The sequence below is a fragment of the Camelina sativa genome, chromosome 15, assembly GCF_030686135.1.
Source record: "Camelina sativa cultivar CO46 ecotype springtype chromosome 15, ASM3068613v1".
Taxonomy (NCBI): domain Eukaryota; kingdom Viridiplantae; phylum Streptophyta; class Magnoliopsida; order Brassicales; family Brassicaceae; genus Camelina; species Camelina sativa.
In genome coordinates, this window is record NC_141894.1 from 33693239 (window position 1) to 33709715 (window position 16477).

General features: G+C 34.8%; 1 protein-coding gene, 1 long non-coding RNA gene and 1 pseudogene across 3 annotated transcripts; 2 read left to right on the plus strand and 1 right to left on the minus strand.

Annotated features, from left to right (window-relative positions):
- Positions 1 to 248: 248 nt before the first annotated feature.
- Positions 249 to 799, plus strand: LOC147927647 (uncharacterized). Its single transcript, XM_087487481.1, has 2 exons — positions 249 to 474; positions 585 to 799. Exons 1-2 carry the CDS (start codon positions 249 to 251, stop codon positions 797 to 799), a joined length of 441 nt encoding a protein of 146 aa, XP_087343607.1.
- A 1991-nt stretch (positions 800 to 2790) lies between these two features.
- Positions 2791 to 12172, plus strand: LOC147927648 (uncharacterized; annotated as a pseudogene). Its single transcript, XR_015581563.1, has 12 exons — positions 2791 to 3025; positions 4163 to 4274; positions 9755 to 9893; positions 9964 to 10086; positions 10217 to 10443; positions 10552 to 10631; positions 10766 to 10852; positions 10939 to 11019; positions 11154 to 11186; positions 11361 to 11414; positions 11498 to 11539; positions 12086 to 12172. The product of XR_015581563.1 is annotated as an uncharacterized LOC147927648 (transcript).
- On the minus strand, positions 5223 to 7043 carry LOC147927649 (uncharacterized). Its single transcript, XR_015581564.1, has 2 exons — positions 6155 to 7043; positions 5223 to 5493 (listed from the first exon to the last, which is right to left on the minus strand). It is a non-coding gene; the product is annotated as an uncharacterized LOC147927649 (long non-coding RNA).
- Positions 12173 to 16477: the final 4305 nt, after the last annotated feature.

A 16477-nucleotide genomic window follows, 5' to 3' on the forward strand; every position in this document is an offset into this window, starting at 1 on the left:
GTCAGGAAGCAACTACCGTGCATCCACCAAGCTAACCAGCCGTTCAATCCGATCTGGTACCCGATCATCCTACTTAAGTACCTGATCAGGTTGATGCTAGGGCAGAACCAAGCCCTCCTAATAAGACAGGTAGCGAGAAGTAGAAAGAATGAAACTTTATTCCCCCACCTTACAAGCCGCCACTACCATTTTCTGGGAGGTTTCACAAAGAACTTCTAGAGAAATACAAGGCCTTATTCGATAAACTGATGAAAGAGCTTGAGCTCCCGATGCCTTTTATGGACGTGTATGCCCTCATACCTCCATACCAGAAATTCCTGAAAGATGCAATGATGGAGAGGATCAAGCAAGTCCAAGGGATGGTCATACTTATCCACGAGTGTAGTGCCATCATTCAGAGAACAGTCATTCCTAAGAAACTTGGCAATCCTGGATCCTTTACCCTGCCATGTTCGATAGGACCTCTGTCATATGGTAAATGCCTCAATGATCTGGGAGCATCAGTCAGCATCATGGCACTAACTATTGCTAAATGGTTGGGATTTGAGAAGTTTAAACTATCAACATACAATTAATCTTGGCAGACAGATCGGTAAGAGTTCCACATGGGCTGTTGGAGGACCTGCTGGTAAGAGTAGGAGCAGTGGAAGTATCTACTGATTTTGTGGTCTTAGAAATCGATGTAGAACCAAAAGACCCAACAATCCTAGGAAGACCATTCTTAGCCACAGCTGGAGCAATGATAGATATGAAGAATGGAAGGATAGATCTGAACCTAGGAAAGGACTTCACCATGTAGTTTGATATTCGAGACACCATGAAAAACCAACTATAGATTACCAGGTTTTCTGGGTTGAAGAAATGGACAAATTGAGTGAAGAAACATTTGTAGAAGTAGGAGAAGAGGACTGCCTTAGTATAGCACTAACAAAGGATAGCAAAGAGGGATTTGTTCATAAGAATCAAAGTACTACAAGGAGCTGTTGGACACCTACAAGACAGTCATTGAGCCAATATTGAGTGAGAGTCTGAATGTGATCGTGTAGGAAAGCCCAGAACAAAAAGAAGAAACTTTAGCAATCCGACCAACTACCCGATCACTTACACGACCACCCCGTTGAGTATAATGTCGTGCAGCAGCTCGAGCTTAGTGGCGGAAGGAGACAACCCGACCAACCACCCGATCAGCCCCTCATGTAGCATGATCGAGCACCCCATCGGGTCACAACATCCATGCTCTAATGACTGGTCCGAGTTGAAAGCACCAAAGGTAGAGCTAAAATCTCTTCTATCTGGGCTAAGGTACGCCTTCTTAGGACCCAATTCAACTTATCCCGTTATTGTCAATGCTAGTTTAACAAATAAAGATCTGAAATTGCTTTTGCACTGAATTAAGAAAATATAGAAAAGCAATTGGTTATACTCTAGATGACATTAAGGAAATCTCGCATGATCTTTGCACTTATAGGATTAATTTAGAAGATGATTTGTACTTTAGTGTTGAACCTCAGCGAAGGCTAAATCCTATTTTAAAGGAAGTGGTATAGAAGGAAATTTTAAAATTGCTTGATGCTGGAGTTATATATCTCAGTTTCAAGGACATGCGGAGAGGTTTAAAATAATTGATTTGACCAACTATGTTGTCCAAAGTTCACTTATCTTTTCGATCAAAGATCCTGAGAGAACTCCAGAGTTAAGCTTGCTTGAGCTGGAGTAGTTTCAGGATGGGTGACCTTCCGGAAAGTGATTGTAGGAACTATGCGAGTGACGACAAAACATAGGGAAAGATCACCTGATGATTTGTAGGGACGGTAAACAAGTCTTTAAAGCCTCCTTGACGTAGCAAACTGACTGTCAGATATGAATGAGCTCACGGGGCCTAGTAAGAGGATGTGAGGCCCGTCAAGAAAGGTGGGTCCATGGACTGAGAATGGACATGGGGTCCACTAAGAGGTGGCAGTCGGGACGTTACAATAACCTTTTGAAAAATGATTGTTAGAATCATGCGAATAAGGATAAAACATGGTAAATGGGACACCCCAGTTTGCGGAGAGGTTTAAAAAAATTGAATTGACCACCTATGTCACCAAAATGCACTTGTCGATCAAAGGGCCTGAGAAAACTCTCGAATTATGCATGTATGTGCTGGAGTAGTTTTAAGATGGGTGACCTTCCAAGAAGTGATTGTCGGAACTGTGTGAGTGTGGACAAAACATAGGAAAATATCATGTGGTGATTTGTAGAGACGGTAAACAAGTCTTTAAAACCTTCCGACGTAACAAACTGGCTGTCGGACATAGGTGGATACACCGACCGGAAATAGACATTGGGCACACTAAGCAAAGTGAAAATCATGATGTTACAGTAAAAAAATTGCTTGATAATATAATTTTAGGTTTGGTAAACAAAGTTTTAAAATTATCCGCACATAACGAACCGACAGTCGGATTAGATTGATCCATGATCAAGAGAAGAAGTGGACGTACTGAAAAGTAGCGGTTGGAGCGTTACATACACAAACTATAATATACGTAATAATATATGGATAGGAGAGACCGAGAGAGTACTTCTCAATATGAATTCATATGTAAACTTTCTTGTATAGTACTATCTTACTATGGATGAAAATTCCTTTACCAAAATCATTTACCAATTTTTATTGATTAATTAATTCAACTTGCGTTGTAAAAAGACAATGGCCAGGGTGTTACACTACTCAGCTTAATTATTATATGATTTAACAAAAAGAGTAATCACTATATTAATATTTGCACGTTTGTGGCATATCTACAGAAGAAGATACATTGATAATTATGAATTGGAAGTGAGAGTTTAGGAAAGGAGACTTATGGAGGTCAAATATAGGCTTGGGGAGCTGAGACACATTCTGACGACGGCTTTCCTGTCGGGATACGCCGAGTTCTTGCTGAGGCCAGTGATAACTGATGTCACTGTCTCCGCGGTTTGCTCCGGCTTAAACGATACATGTTCTCTCGCCGTGTATCTCAGCGGAGTAGAACAAGTGGTATCAACCTCTACCTTTATATATCTATTGTTTCATATTGGCGTTTACTCTCATGTTTTAACTCTTTAATCACTCTTTTTTTTGGTTAATGACTTTCTTAAATCTTTGGGTATATATGCTAACTACTGCTTCATAAACTTGAACGTCTGTCAATGTCAGGTAAATTATTTTTATATATGGAGACGATGAAAAATGTACAGTTCTCAAGAAATAACCTCAATCCGAGAAATGACATGTTACCACATTTGTGTTTAATTAAGGACATGTTAATTATACACATATGTAGTGTATATTACATGATATTTTTTGTTAGTCGCTAAATAATTACATCATTTGAGTTTATTTTTTTAACTTATACTAGGTAAACAACCCGCACATAGTGCAGATAAATCGATTCAAACAAAATTATGTATAAGATTCGTTTGTATAAAATAAAATATGTAATTTTTTATTATTATTCAAATTTATGATTATTTCGTGTAAAAATACACTTCACCCGTGAGATATTTGAAAGTAGAATTTTTTTTTAATGTGGTGGAAAAATTTGCATGGATTTTGTTTTAATAAAATATGAATAATTATCAATTAAAAATAATTTGTTGTTTTTTAAAGAATAGTAATATAAATTCAAATTAAATGGCTACAAATAGTTTTAATTTATGTAATAAATTTTGATTTAAATATATAGTGGTATAGATATAATTAGTATAATTAGTGATAATTATTTGCTAAAATGTGCTTCGCGTTCTCTAGCAATGACACATCAACATTTTTTCAATAATGCTTCTCTATTAATATATGAAATATATAGGGGATTATACCAACAACTAAATCAGGAAGGTCTTTGTCATCAAATATACTTTCATGAAATTCACCAGAAGTTGTAGCAAATTTATTCTGATAAAATAGATAAAATAAAGGTTTGCAAAAGTTGTAGTTGTAGTAATGTCTGTTTGATAAATATTGCGCAATATTGCGATAAGTTTGTCTTCTTATGATTGGAATTTACTTGGTGTAACTGAATCAAATATTTTCAAGTTATTGTTGCCTCTTCATTATAATAAACTTCAGAAAGTTAAACTAATTTTTATAATTTTATAAACATTTTTCTGACCGTGAAAATGGTAAAAAAAAAAGACTGTAGGATTAGGGACAATGGTAATGGTGCCAGTGATCGGGACTCTATCCGACAGATATGGAATCAAAGCATTGCTCACTCTTCCTATGTGTCTCTCTATTCTTCCTCCAGGTTCCTTTTTCCTCTTAATACTTAAGTATTGAATTAGTTTTTTTTTTTTTAAACTCATTTATCATGGAAAACAAATGTTTTTACGCAATGTATAATTCTAGTTTTTTTTTTCTAATATTCAAAAATTTGAAAACTAGTGGGGAAAAGTCATGAACTTTACTTGTGACAAATTAAATTTCTAACTTTTATTGACTTTCTAAATAAATCATAAACTTTTGTTGATTTTCTAAAAGATCATATATATTCGTTAATTTTACCAAATAAAACACGATTTTGAATGATATGACACAACAATTTAACGACTTGATTATCCGTTAACAAAACTGGAAAGTGGATATTTTTTATTTATTTGGGAGATTAAATTAACGACTTGCTCTTTGTTAACAAATATCATTAACATTATGTTTTATTTGGTAAAGTTAACAAAAATTCGTGATTTATTTAAAAATTTATTAAAGGTTAGATAATTGGTTCACTACAAACAAAATTTATGTTATTTTGACCATTTTTGGTAAATTTATGATGTTTTTAATATATGATTTTCAAATTAAAAATAGATATGCAAAGCCAATTAGTAGTTATATATTATATGTACCAACTACCAATAATTGTAGAGTTAACGTTTAAGAAACTAGCCACTTGCATGTTTGTCCAAAAAAGAAAAACCAGCCACTTAATCACGTACCAATAAAACGAAAGATGCCTCAGTTAGTTAATTTGTTTATCTATTCGTGGACACCTCACGATTCCATGAGTATTGTTTATACCGGGATTCGCACTATATCTATATACAAGATTTTTGGGATAAGACTGAAGCAGTTCTTTTTATTAATGAACAAATAAGGTTGTCTGTTACAGAGAATCGAGATTATGTTCAACAGCTTACAGGGAAGCTATCTATCAGAACGCGACGAACTCGAAGCTTGAAACAACTCAACTCATTTAAAAAAAAAAATAATAATAATATAATTAAATATCACATAATATTTAATTACAACCCAACTAATAAACCAACAATAACCCTATATAAATAACGAAGACATATCAAATCTACTCTAATATATTAAAATATAATACCAACAATAACCAATATGAACCATCAACCTAGCATACTTCTAACCAGATTCTAACAACAAAATAAGATAAACACAACACAACAATCGAGGCTCTAGATCATTCGCCTCTTCATCGCCATGATTCCATGCTACACATGCATTACCTGCACCACAAACACAACGAGATGCGTAAGTATTACCAGAAATACCCACTGAGGCGATCCTCCCATCTACGAGCTATACACACAAACAAATCAAGAGTACAGCTACAAATAAAATATAACAAACCAGTCATTGAACAAATCACCCAATAACACATTCACCACACCTACATATCATCACACAAAACAAGTCATACAACCAAATCACTCAGATAAGCTCATGGTCCCACACTCTCCTTATCAAAATGATTAAAAAAAATAACTACAACCAGAATAGAGGCTCTCCTTGCATCTACAACAGCCTAGCAACGTCCTTCAACAAGTCACACAACCAAAAGCAACTTTGAAACAAACTGGACAGAAACATCAGAAAAGAACAGTCTCAAAGAAGAAACCTTAAAATAAAAACCAACCGTTAACAATCAAATCCCTCCGATAAAAGGCTAGCGCTAGATGTCACAAATCTTTCCACAAAATCTTGTACCGATCAGAAACAACACGAGACCACTATCTCAGTTACAATCCTCGATGGTTCCAACTCACGTATGAGAAAACGTGTCTCATGAAACTACCAATAACTCATCGAGTTTACATCCAAATCTACTTCTGTAAAAAGGAGAATAACTATGAAAGGCTTGGAAATAACTCTACCATATTTCGTTACCTTTGACGTCGATTTGATATGTTGAAAGTGTTTCCTCCCAAACCCTAACGATTCTGCTCCTTTGCCTAACACCCCAAAATCAATCCTCCCCTTCCTCACACCTCTTCTCCACAAACAAGCTCTCTTTTTTCTTTCTACAAGAACGACGACAACCACCAAAAGAGAGCAGAGAGGCGTGAGTTATAGAGAAATCTAGAGTTTCTTGGTTTAATTAAATTAAACCAGAATTTATCTAAATCGATATTAAACTGAATCCACCCAATTTCTGATATAAACTCTAATATTTAATTATTTTCCGGGACACGAGCGTTACAAAGCTAAAAAGGGAACTACAAAGAGGATATTAAACTTGGATTTCGAGAGAAAATATTGCTCTCAGAATAATATTTGTGAGTTAGAATAAGGATTTCAATAAATGTACTTTGCTATTTATAGGCGAGTGTAGAATTAGGGTTCTCTAGGGCTCCAAGGCAAAATTCCAAGATTGCCCTTCAAAGTCGGCCTGATTAGCTTGTTGGACTTTTTTCCTTCTGAATATCTATCTATTGTTAGTTTTATGTGATTAAACAAGAACCTAACAAGAATTCCTACCAAATTTTACATGCAATTCATCTTAGCTCAAGTGATTCTAGCATGCATTCTATCTAGATGAACATGCAACAAGCAATAGATGTGTACAAGATCCCTAGAGCTCATGTAACATCCCACACAATACTATCATAACTCAAGAATGGTTTTAACAGCATATTTATTGAATTTTTTCTTCTCCGGCAGATCAGACAATAGTTCCCTTCTCGATCTTTAGCGATAACTCTCGACCTTCAGCGCTAACGAACCTTCATCTCCATTGACCAGAATCTTCGACTTCGTCTTCTTAATCGTACAGTTTCTTTAGAGAGTCTTTTTGTGTTTTTTTTGGGTAAAGAGAGGGTTGTATTTATAGGCGTTTAGGTTCATTCCCCCTTTGTAACCATGTGTCGACTTGTGTTCTGCATGGCGCAACACGTGGCGCTGATAGAAAATATTGTGTTGCATGCGGCTCATGATATTTTCTCTGGACAAACAAGTGGCATAAATTTACACATGTGTCTTCCTTCTCTATTTTGCATGTTTCTTGTTCCTTTTGTAAGGCAAGTGGCTTTGGTTAACTAGTAATAGAATATTTGATTCTCCTTTGTTTTTCCATATTTTTGCGCTCTTCTTCGATCATTACTTTGCATGTGGTACTATTCTTCAACCACATCATGTATTGCTCTTCTTTCAGTTTTTCATTGCTAATGTGGCTTCCATCTTTCTTACTTGTCTTCCATTCAGGTTTTAGCGCAAGTTACTCAACCATGGGTCGGGACTTATCGACTTCCTTCGAAAATGTCTCGATCTAGGATCGTATTTCATCATATACTTTGATAATATTTGACCAATGACATTAAAATGCCCTTTCTATGTTGCCATCGTCAGATATGTCATTCTAATGGCTTTCGGTACGTATCGCTGTTGGAGCCCTTTCTGGCCTCTCGGTATTTTGGCTGTTGGCATGTTGGCCTCCCGGTACCAATGTTAGCCTCTATGTAATTTGGCTGTTAGTACGTTGGCCTCCCGATACCAATGTTAGCCTCTCGGTAATTTGACTGCTGGTATGTTGGCCTCCCCATACCAATTTTAGCCTCTCGGTAATTTGGCTGTTTAGGTTAGCTTCTTGGTAAATAGACTGCTAGTAAGTTGGTCTGTCTGTAGTACAACAGCCGGTACGCTGGTTTACTGATAGCAGCGTTAACCTTACGGTACCACACTCATTGGCATGTTTGGCTATTAGATAATCTTTGTTGGTCCTTATTCTTATTTTATTTTTGGTTCGATGATTCCTCTTCTTTGTAGTTTTTAATACTTTCCATCAGAGAAATTGTTTTAGCTATTGGTCATCTACAATGTTGGTTCAATGGCTCTCTTGTTCGGCACTGGGCATTGGTTCATTTTTTGACTTGTTGATATTTGTTCGGAAATCATTCGGCTTTTCTTCTTTATTTTCTCTTCTCCTTCTTTCTGAGCTCTTTCTTAGATTTTTTTTTTTTGGGTTTTTATCCCTTAGTGTGGTTCACTACACCACCTCTCTTAGTGGGCCTGATGTTTTCTCTAGGTCTGTGAGTCTACCATTATCCGACAACCGGTTTGCTACGTCTAGGAGGCTTTAAGGACTTGTTTACCGACCCTACAAATCACCACATGATCTTTCTCTATGTTTTGTCCTCAGTCGCACAGTTCTGACAACCACTTCATGAAAGGTCACCCATCCTGAGACTACTCCAACATAAGCACGCTTAACTGTGGAGTTCGCTCAGGACCTTTGATCGAAAAGATAAGTTAACTTTGGTGACATAGATGGCCAAATCAATTATTTTATACCTTTTTGCAAACCGAGGTGTCACAATTCACCCCCACTAACAGATCGTAACGTCCTCGTTGCGGATCAAGATCTTTATCCCCGACGGTGTGAACTCACTCGACTCCACACTCGTCTTGGTTTGGCTTTGATACCACTTGTAATGTCCCCACCGCCACCTCCTACTAGGTATCATGTCTACTCTCAGTCTATGGGTCCACCTCTCTTAGTAGGCCTTACGTTCTCACTAGGCCCGTGAGCCCATCATTATCCGACGGCATGTTTGCTACGTCTGGGAGACTTTGAGGACTTGTTTACCGATCCTACAAATCACCAAATAATTTTTATTTGTGTTTTCTCCTCACTCGCACAGTTTCGACAACCACTTTTTGGAAGTTCACCATTCTAATACTATTCTAGTCTCCAGCATAAGCAAGCTTAATTGTGAAGTTCTCTCAAGACTTTTCATTAAAAAAATAATTGTACTTTGGTGACGGTACATGATTAAATCAATTATTTAAAGTTCTCACAAACTAGAGTGTCATAAAATGTAAATCTAAGGACTGAGAAAAGACATGAAAGCCATTAAAAGAGATAGGCCTATAAATCGAGAGTAGACATGGAACCTACTGTAAAATATGACATTCGAAGCGTTACAGAAAAACTAATTTTACTCTAAAGTTATGGTGATGAATCCCAATAAATTGCCAATTTATCTGAGCCATATATAAAATGAGGACGAGTTACACAATTGTTTCTTCCTCACCGCATGTGAACTTTTAGAGTCGGTTACAAAAATTAAAACTAGATGCAAAAGGATAGGTTATTGGCCATCTACATAAAAAAGATAGGTTATTAGCTCAGAAACCCTCTTTGATTTACTTGTCACATTAATTCTTATTTTAACATTCTTTCTTTGTGTCCTCCTATAGGGGATTTTCATAAAGTTGTCCACAAAGATGTGTTATAAACTGTTATCATCAAAACTTGAAGTGAAAATATTATGTTACTCTCTTCAAGTGAACGAAGTTATTAGGAATATTGATATAATGTCCAATACATACTGCTCTAGGTATTCCTGCTCTAGGTATTCTTGAATACATCAAGATAAAATTTTACTACTATTATTATCATATAACAATTTTGAATCCAAGAAAGTACAATATAGAATGTCCAGAATTAATATATGTCGAATCGTGTTTTCTGTTTGTAACTTTTTGCAGCGATATTAGGGTATAGAAGGGATACAAAATTCTTCTACGCATTTTACATAACCAAGATTCTATTCGATATGGTCTGCCAAGGCACCGTTGACTGTCTTGCTCATGCTTATGTGGTAAAATTACCATGATCATATTATATGTTGTTTTCTTCTTATAAAAATCACTCATAAATTTTGTACGAGATCATTTCGTTTAATTATACTTTTCAGGGCGAAAAATGTTCATGGCAGAAAAAGAATAGCAATATTTGGAGTTTTAGCAGGTGTTAAATCGATTTCGCAGTTTGTGCAACATTCTCAACTCGTTTTTTACCCATAGCTTCGACTTTTCAGGTATTGAAATCAAAAGATGATCCAATCATATACAATTATTTCTCATTTTCCTGAAGTCTTGTTTGCCACAACTTTATATATTGGGTGCCCACCATTGCACCAACGATATAAGAAAAATGTAATTCAATAGGTTTCAGCTATATCATTTTCTGCGGCCTGGTGTACATGAAAATTTTCTTAAAAGAGAGATTACATGATGATGATGATGACGAATACTTTGATGGTGGTAGAAATCACCAAGAGGTTCAAGATCGTGGTGATCCATTAGCAGAGCCGATTCTAAGAGATGCACAACCAACACACCTGTCTATAACACTAGACATTCGTCTCTGAAAGATATGGCCAGCTTGATAAAAAAATAGGTACATTGCATATATTCATATAAATAAAATATAATGTATGCATGGTAGGATTTACATATATATATATATTATGATAAATATGGGGTTTTTTTCTAATACATGTACAGCCCCATACTCGTCCAAACATTGGTTGTGACTTTCTTTGCCACCTTCGCACAAAGTGGAATGCAGTCGGCTTTCTTGGTTTTTTCTCATCTCCACACTTTTACATTCTTTATTTTACTTCAAAAACTATTAATAAACACAAACATGGCCTTGTCAACAAAAACAAAAGACACAAAAGTGGAATAATTTTTTTTCTCTTTTTAATAAAACAGTATTTTCTGAAAGCTCGTTTTGGGTTCAACAAAAATGACTTTGCTGAGCTCATATTGTTGATGACCATCATTGGCTCCATCTCCCAGGTAAACACTGTAAAAGATACATGCAATTAACGTTTATAACAGAAAAAATAATGTACATTAAAGTGTGCTGTTATTATTTTTCTCAGCTATTTGTATTGCCGATATTGGTTTCTGCTATTGGAGAACGTAAGGTTTTATCAATAGGGCTTCTTATGGAAACTCTCAACGTACGTAAACTTTTTTTAAACTTTCTTTTGTCTTCAACTTCCTCCATTGGATATATGAAATTCTAGATAAATTGATATCCTTAATTAAGGTACTATATACAGCTAATGATTTGTGTTTCGTGCTTGTGGTGCAGGCAGCTTGTCTTAGTGTTTCGTGGTCAGCATGGGTGAGTTCGCTACGAAATATTATCAAACAAAAACAAAAGTCATATACATATAAAATTCACATTTTTGTTAACAAAAAAAAACTGACATTTTAAGAGTTTAACATGACTAATAATATATTTTAAGGTTTCAAATTCAATAGGATTGTGTTTGTTTTGTTTGAACAATATGTATAGGTTCCTTATGCCACGACCGTGCTTGTACCCGTAGTCATGTTCGTAATGCCATCTGTAAGTCTTTATGGCTTCATGTGGTCCTTAATTACTAATAATGTTTTTTATATCGCTTAAACAAAACTTAAAATTGGTTATAGGTTTGTGGTATTGCTTCAAGACAAGTGGGAGCCGGTGAACAGGTAAGACCGTGAAAATAATAATTTCTCCTGCATCAATCCATTGTTAGTATCAACGTGTTAAGAAAGTGTCAAAAAATTTATATGAAAACATAAAACAGGATTAGAGTAACATGCATTATTCATCTATATATTGTCAATTAGTTTTGAATTAAACGTTTATACAGTTCAATAGTGTGTTAACATATTTTACTCCAACATAAATCGAAATCAATCGGACCAAATATCTGTTAAATTGATCCAAATTTTAAAATAGATGGCTGAGTGACTAGACACCAAAGCAATCACCAAATGTTTAAACTGTATTAACATATTTAAAACTGGATGGTACGGGGATCTGTCGTATGTTAACTATCAGCATATTAAGTTTATCAACAAAGAAAAACATATATATTGAAGGCACAAAATGTTAAATACTGTAGATTCTCAAACAAAGTCTAGAAATCGCTGGTTTGAGTGACATTTGGAAAAAAAATTATATAAAATGCTCTAGTCCATAAAATGATAATTCAGACAATGATAATTTTATTTTTGATCTCCATATAACAGGGGAAGGTTCAGGGATACATATCCGGGGTAAAGTCTTTTTCTGGAGTCTTGGCTCCATTTATATATAGTCCACTGACAGGTACATAAACAAGTTAAACTGGACTATGAACACCATTCAATACTATGTTCTCAAGCAGATAACTAATTTTTGTTGGATATATATAGCATTGTTTCTATCCGAAAACGCTCCGTTCTATTTTCCTGGATTCAGCCTTCTGTGTGTTGCATTCTCCTTGGTAATCTCACTTATCACAACCATGTTGATTTTTTATGTATATATTATTATTATGCATGACTAAGATTGATTTGCATGAACAGATGATTGGATTCCTTCTGAGCCTTCTGATAAAAGATGTTCCTTCTCCGTCATTGAACAAAGCATCAACAACAATTCAAATTGAGGAAGCTTTAACAAGAGATATCTCATGAAGAAATGTATCTATGTCTTCTTAGAAAAAAAAATTAAATATATATTTCTATAATAGATTATAATCTTCTAAGTTTTATTTTTATTATTAAAACAAAAGTTTTATAAAAATTCATAAAAAATATACATATTTAACAAGTTTTTTTGTTATATAATTATCATGTTGAACATGGCAAAGCTTGAACTTTTGCTGCCCTTGATGTCTCTGGAAAATCTAATATAACATGGACATTATATGCAAAAAGAGAATGGGCTTCTCAAAACTTTCGATCCCTCAGAAACATGGTTAGAAGAGGAAAAAGCAAGAACCATGATGTTTTTTTTTTTTTTTGACAACAACCATGATGTTTTTGCGTCACCATTTTCACGATAGTTTAAATAACTAATATATCACGAGAGAAAATCCCACAGATCTTTGGATTTCTCTCAAAGATTGGTTTGATCACCAAAAATATGTGATCTTACCAAAAGCAAAACATGAATGGCTAAACCTACGGTTTTAGGATTACAAATGTGTAAGTGAATATAATTCCGCTTTGTTTGGAATCGTTTCTAGGATGACTCTCTGCGGAGAAGAAGTTTCCGATTATGATATGATCAAAAAATATTACAAAATTTTCATCCTACAAATGTACTCCTGTAGCAATGATACCGAGCAAGAGGGTATTCTCGATATTATGAATTAGTGCAAGTTTTTCATGTTGCTGAACAAAACAGTGAACTCATGATGATAAATCATTAAACTCGTCCAACCGGATCAGCTCCACTTTCAGAAGTGAATGTTGCTACGTCCACCTATAATAATTGGCAAGGACGAGGACGCAGACGCGGTCGAGGCCGTGGTTGCAGTCGTCGAGAAGGTTGTGGACGATGAAAAGGAAGGGGTTTCTATCCTAATAACTTCAGCGCAAGAAAAATCAACAAAAACCTTTAATTGAATAATGTTGGTCGTATTATAAAGAAACAAGATGAAAGTACTTGTTACAGATGCGGCATGAAAGGACATTGGTTTCAAACCTGTCGTATACCAAAACATTTAGCTGAACTGTATCAAGCATCTCATAAGGCAAAAGAAAGGGATATTGAGTCCAACCTCATCTATGATGAAGCTGGACCTTCCTTCCATGGCATAAATGATGAAACCCATCTCGACATTGCAATTTTTCTAATTGATCATGAAACAAGAAATCATGCGAGTAAGATCAATATGCCATGCCATGGTTGTAAAAGTTTTATATGTACTTCATGTTTTGTGAAAGTCTTTTTCAATAATGGTTTTATTTTAATGCATAATAAATATTTTGTAAGGCTGTTCTAATAATGTATATTTTATAGATATTTTATTTCAGAAAATGTCAAACTTTGAGATTGAGAATGAAGATATGTTTAGGAGACAGTGCTTTAACACACTCAATACTTAAAATAACTAAAAAAAAAAAAACACTTTTCCTCTCTCCAAATGAAATATTTTGCAGGAAGCATGAGTACTATATGTGGTAATGCAAAGATTATTATGGGCTATGCAAAAGCCACTTTCTCATTGCCATAGGGAACAAAATATGAAATTAATGCATTATATTCCCATAAGTCTCATAGAAACTTAATAAGGTTCAGAGATATTCGAAAAATGGATATCATATAGAGAATATGAATAAGAATAATATTGAATATCTTTGCAAAACATCTAAGAGGAAACATATATTAAATGAGTTACCAATGCTATCCACTGGATTATATTGCACTAAAATAAATATATTTGCATCATATGTTATAGTAAACACTAAGTTTACTAGTACACTTAAGATATTGCATGAAAGACTTCGACATCCTCGTTAAGTCATGATACAAAAATTTATGCAAAATTCAAATGGTCATTCATTGAAAAACCAAAAGGTATTTCAATTAGGTGAGTTTTTATGTAATGCATATTCTCAAGAAAAACTCATAATTTGGCCATCGCCAGCCAAAGTTGGGAATGAATCATGAATGTTCTTAGAGAGAATACATGGAGATATATGTGGACTTGTACATCCTACATGTGTGTCGTTTTGTTACTTTATGGTAATGATTGACACATCTATTAGATGATCACATGTGTCTCTATTGACAACATGAAATACGGTTTTTGCAAAATTCATTTTCTCAAATACTCAGGTTAAAATCTCAATTCTCTGATTATGCTATAAAGAAGGTCAGGCTTGATAACGATGGTAAAGTCACTTCACAAGCTTTTAATGGTTATTGTATGTCAATAGGAATCAATGTTGAGAATCTGGTTCCTCATGTTTATACACAAAATGGTATGGTTGAATCTTTGATTAATGGTTGCAACTCATTGCTAGACCGTTAATACTATAAACAAAACTCTTAATTTCTATATGGGATCATGCTTTATTGCATGCTGCGGCATTGGTCCAGATTCAACCAATTGCATATAATAAACATTCCATTTTACAATGAACGTCTGGCTAAGAGCCAAACGTATCCCATCTCCGTATTTTTGGATGTGCGGTTTATGTTCCTGTAGCCCCACCACAAAGAACAAAAATGAGGCTACAACAAAGATTGGATACATACGTAGGTTATGCATCTCCAAGTATAATTTGGTATGCATCTCCAAGTATAACTAGTGATATGTTTACGGCATGGTTTGACGATTGTCATTTTAGTGAAGATGAATTTCCAGCGTTATGGGGAGGTATTAAACAAGTATCAAAAGATATTACATGGTATACACCATTTTAATATATCTTGATCCCCTTACAAATCAACGTGAGCTGGAAGTTAAGAAAATTGTACATCTACAAAACTTGGCAAATCAATTACCATATTCGTTCACAGACACAAAAAGAATGACAAAGTCATATATTCCAGCTGCAAATGCACCATCAAGAGTTGAAATTCCTAAAAAATAATTTGATGGAAGCAAAGCTAATGAACATAAGATTCAACTAAAGCGTGGAAGGCTAATGGGCTCTAAAGATAAAAAAAAAAATCTTCAAAAGAAAAAGAAAATTGGTGATGAAAAGGTTCAATAAGAGCCAAATAAAGAGAATAGTCCTCATGATGATACAGAAAAATATGAGATTTCTATTAACTATGCCCAAGATGGAATATTATGGGCTAGAGATAAAATCGAGGATGATAATGGTATATTTTCTTTTTCTGTATTAAAAGCGATCTATTATGAAAAAAGATGATTCAGATCCAAGGTCCGTATCAGAGTGCCAACATACACCTGATTGAGAGAAATGAAAAAAAGCTATGAAAATTGAGTTGTTCTCCCTCAAAAAAAAAAAAAAAATCTATTTTGACCTCTTGTTAGTGCATATGAAGATATTAAACATGTTGGTTGCAAGTGAGTATTTGTGCGAAAGAGAAATGAGAAAGATGAAATCACACAATATAAAGTCCGACTTGTTGCACAAGGTTTTTCTCAGAGACCTGTAGTTGATTATGAAGAAACATATCCTCCGGTCATGGATGCAATTACATTCAGATACTTAATGAGAATTACAGCTTCTAAGAATTTAGAAATGTACCTTATGGATGCAGTGACAACATCTTTGTATGGATCGGTAGATAATGATATATACATGTAATTCCCATAAGGATTTAAAATTCTTGAGGCAGTAGACTCAAAGTCTTATGATATATGTGCAATCATTTTACAGCGATCACTTTACGGATTAAAACAATCTAGGCACATGTGGTATAATAATCTCTTAAGCGAATATCTATTGAAGAAAGAGTATGTTAATAATGAAATATGCTCATGCGTCTTTTTAAACAAATCTTCATTGGGATTAGTGATCATTGATGTTGTAACATCCGCGAACCGGAATCCCGGTTTGGGAGGTGCATCAGTCGATGCACTATGTGCATTGGTCGATTCAAGGCCGGTTTGGTCGCGAAGCGAGTAAGTTAAACGTTGCGTTTTGGGGTTAGGGAAATCCTGGAATCAA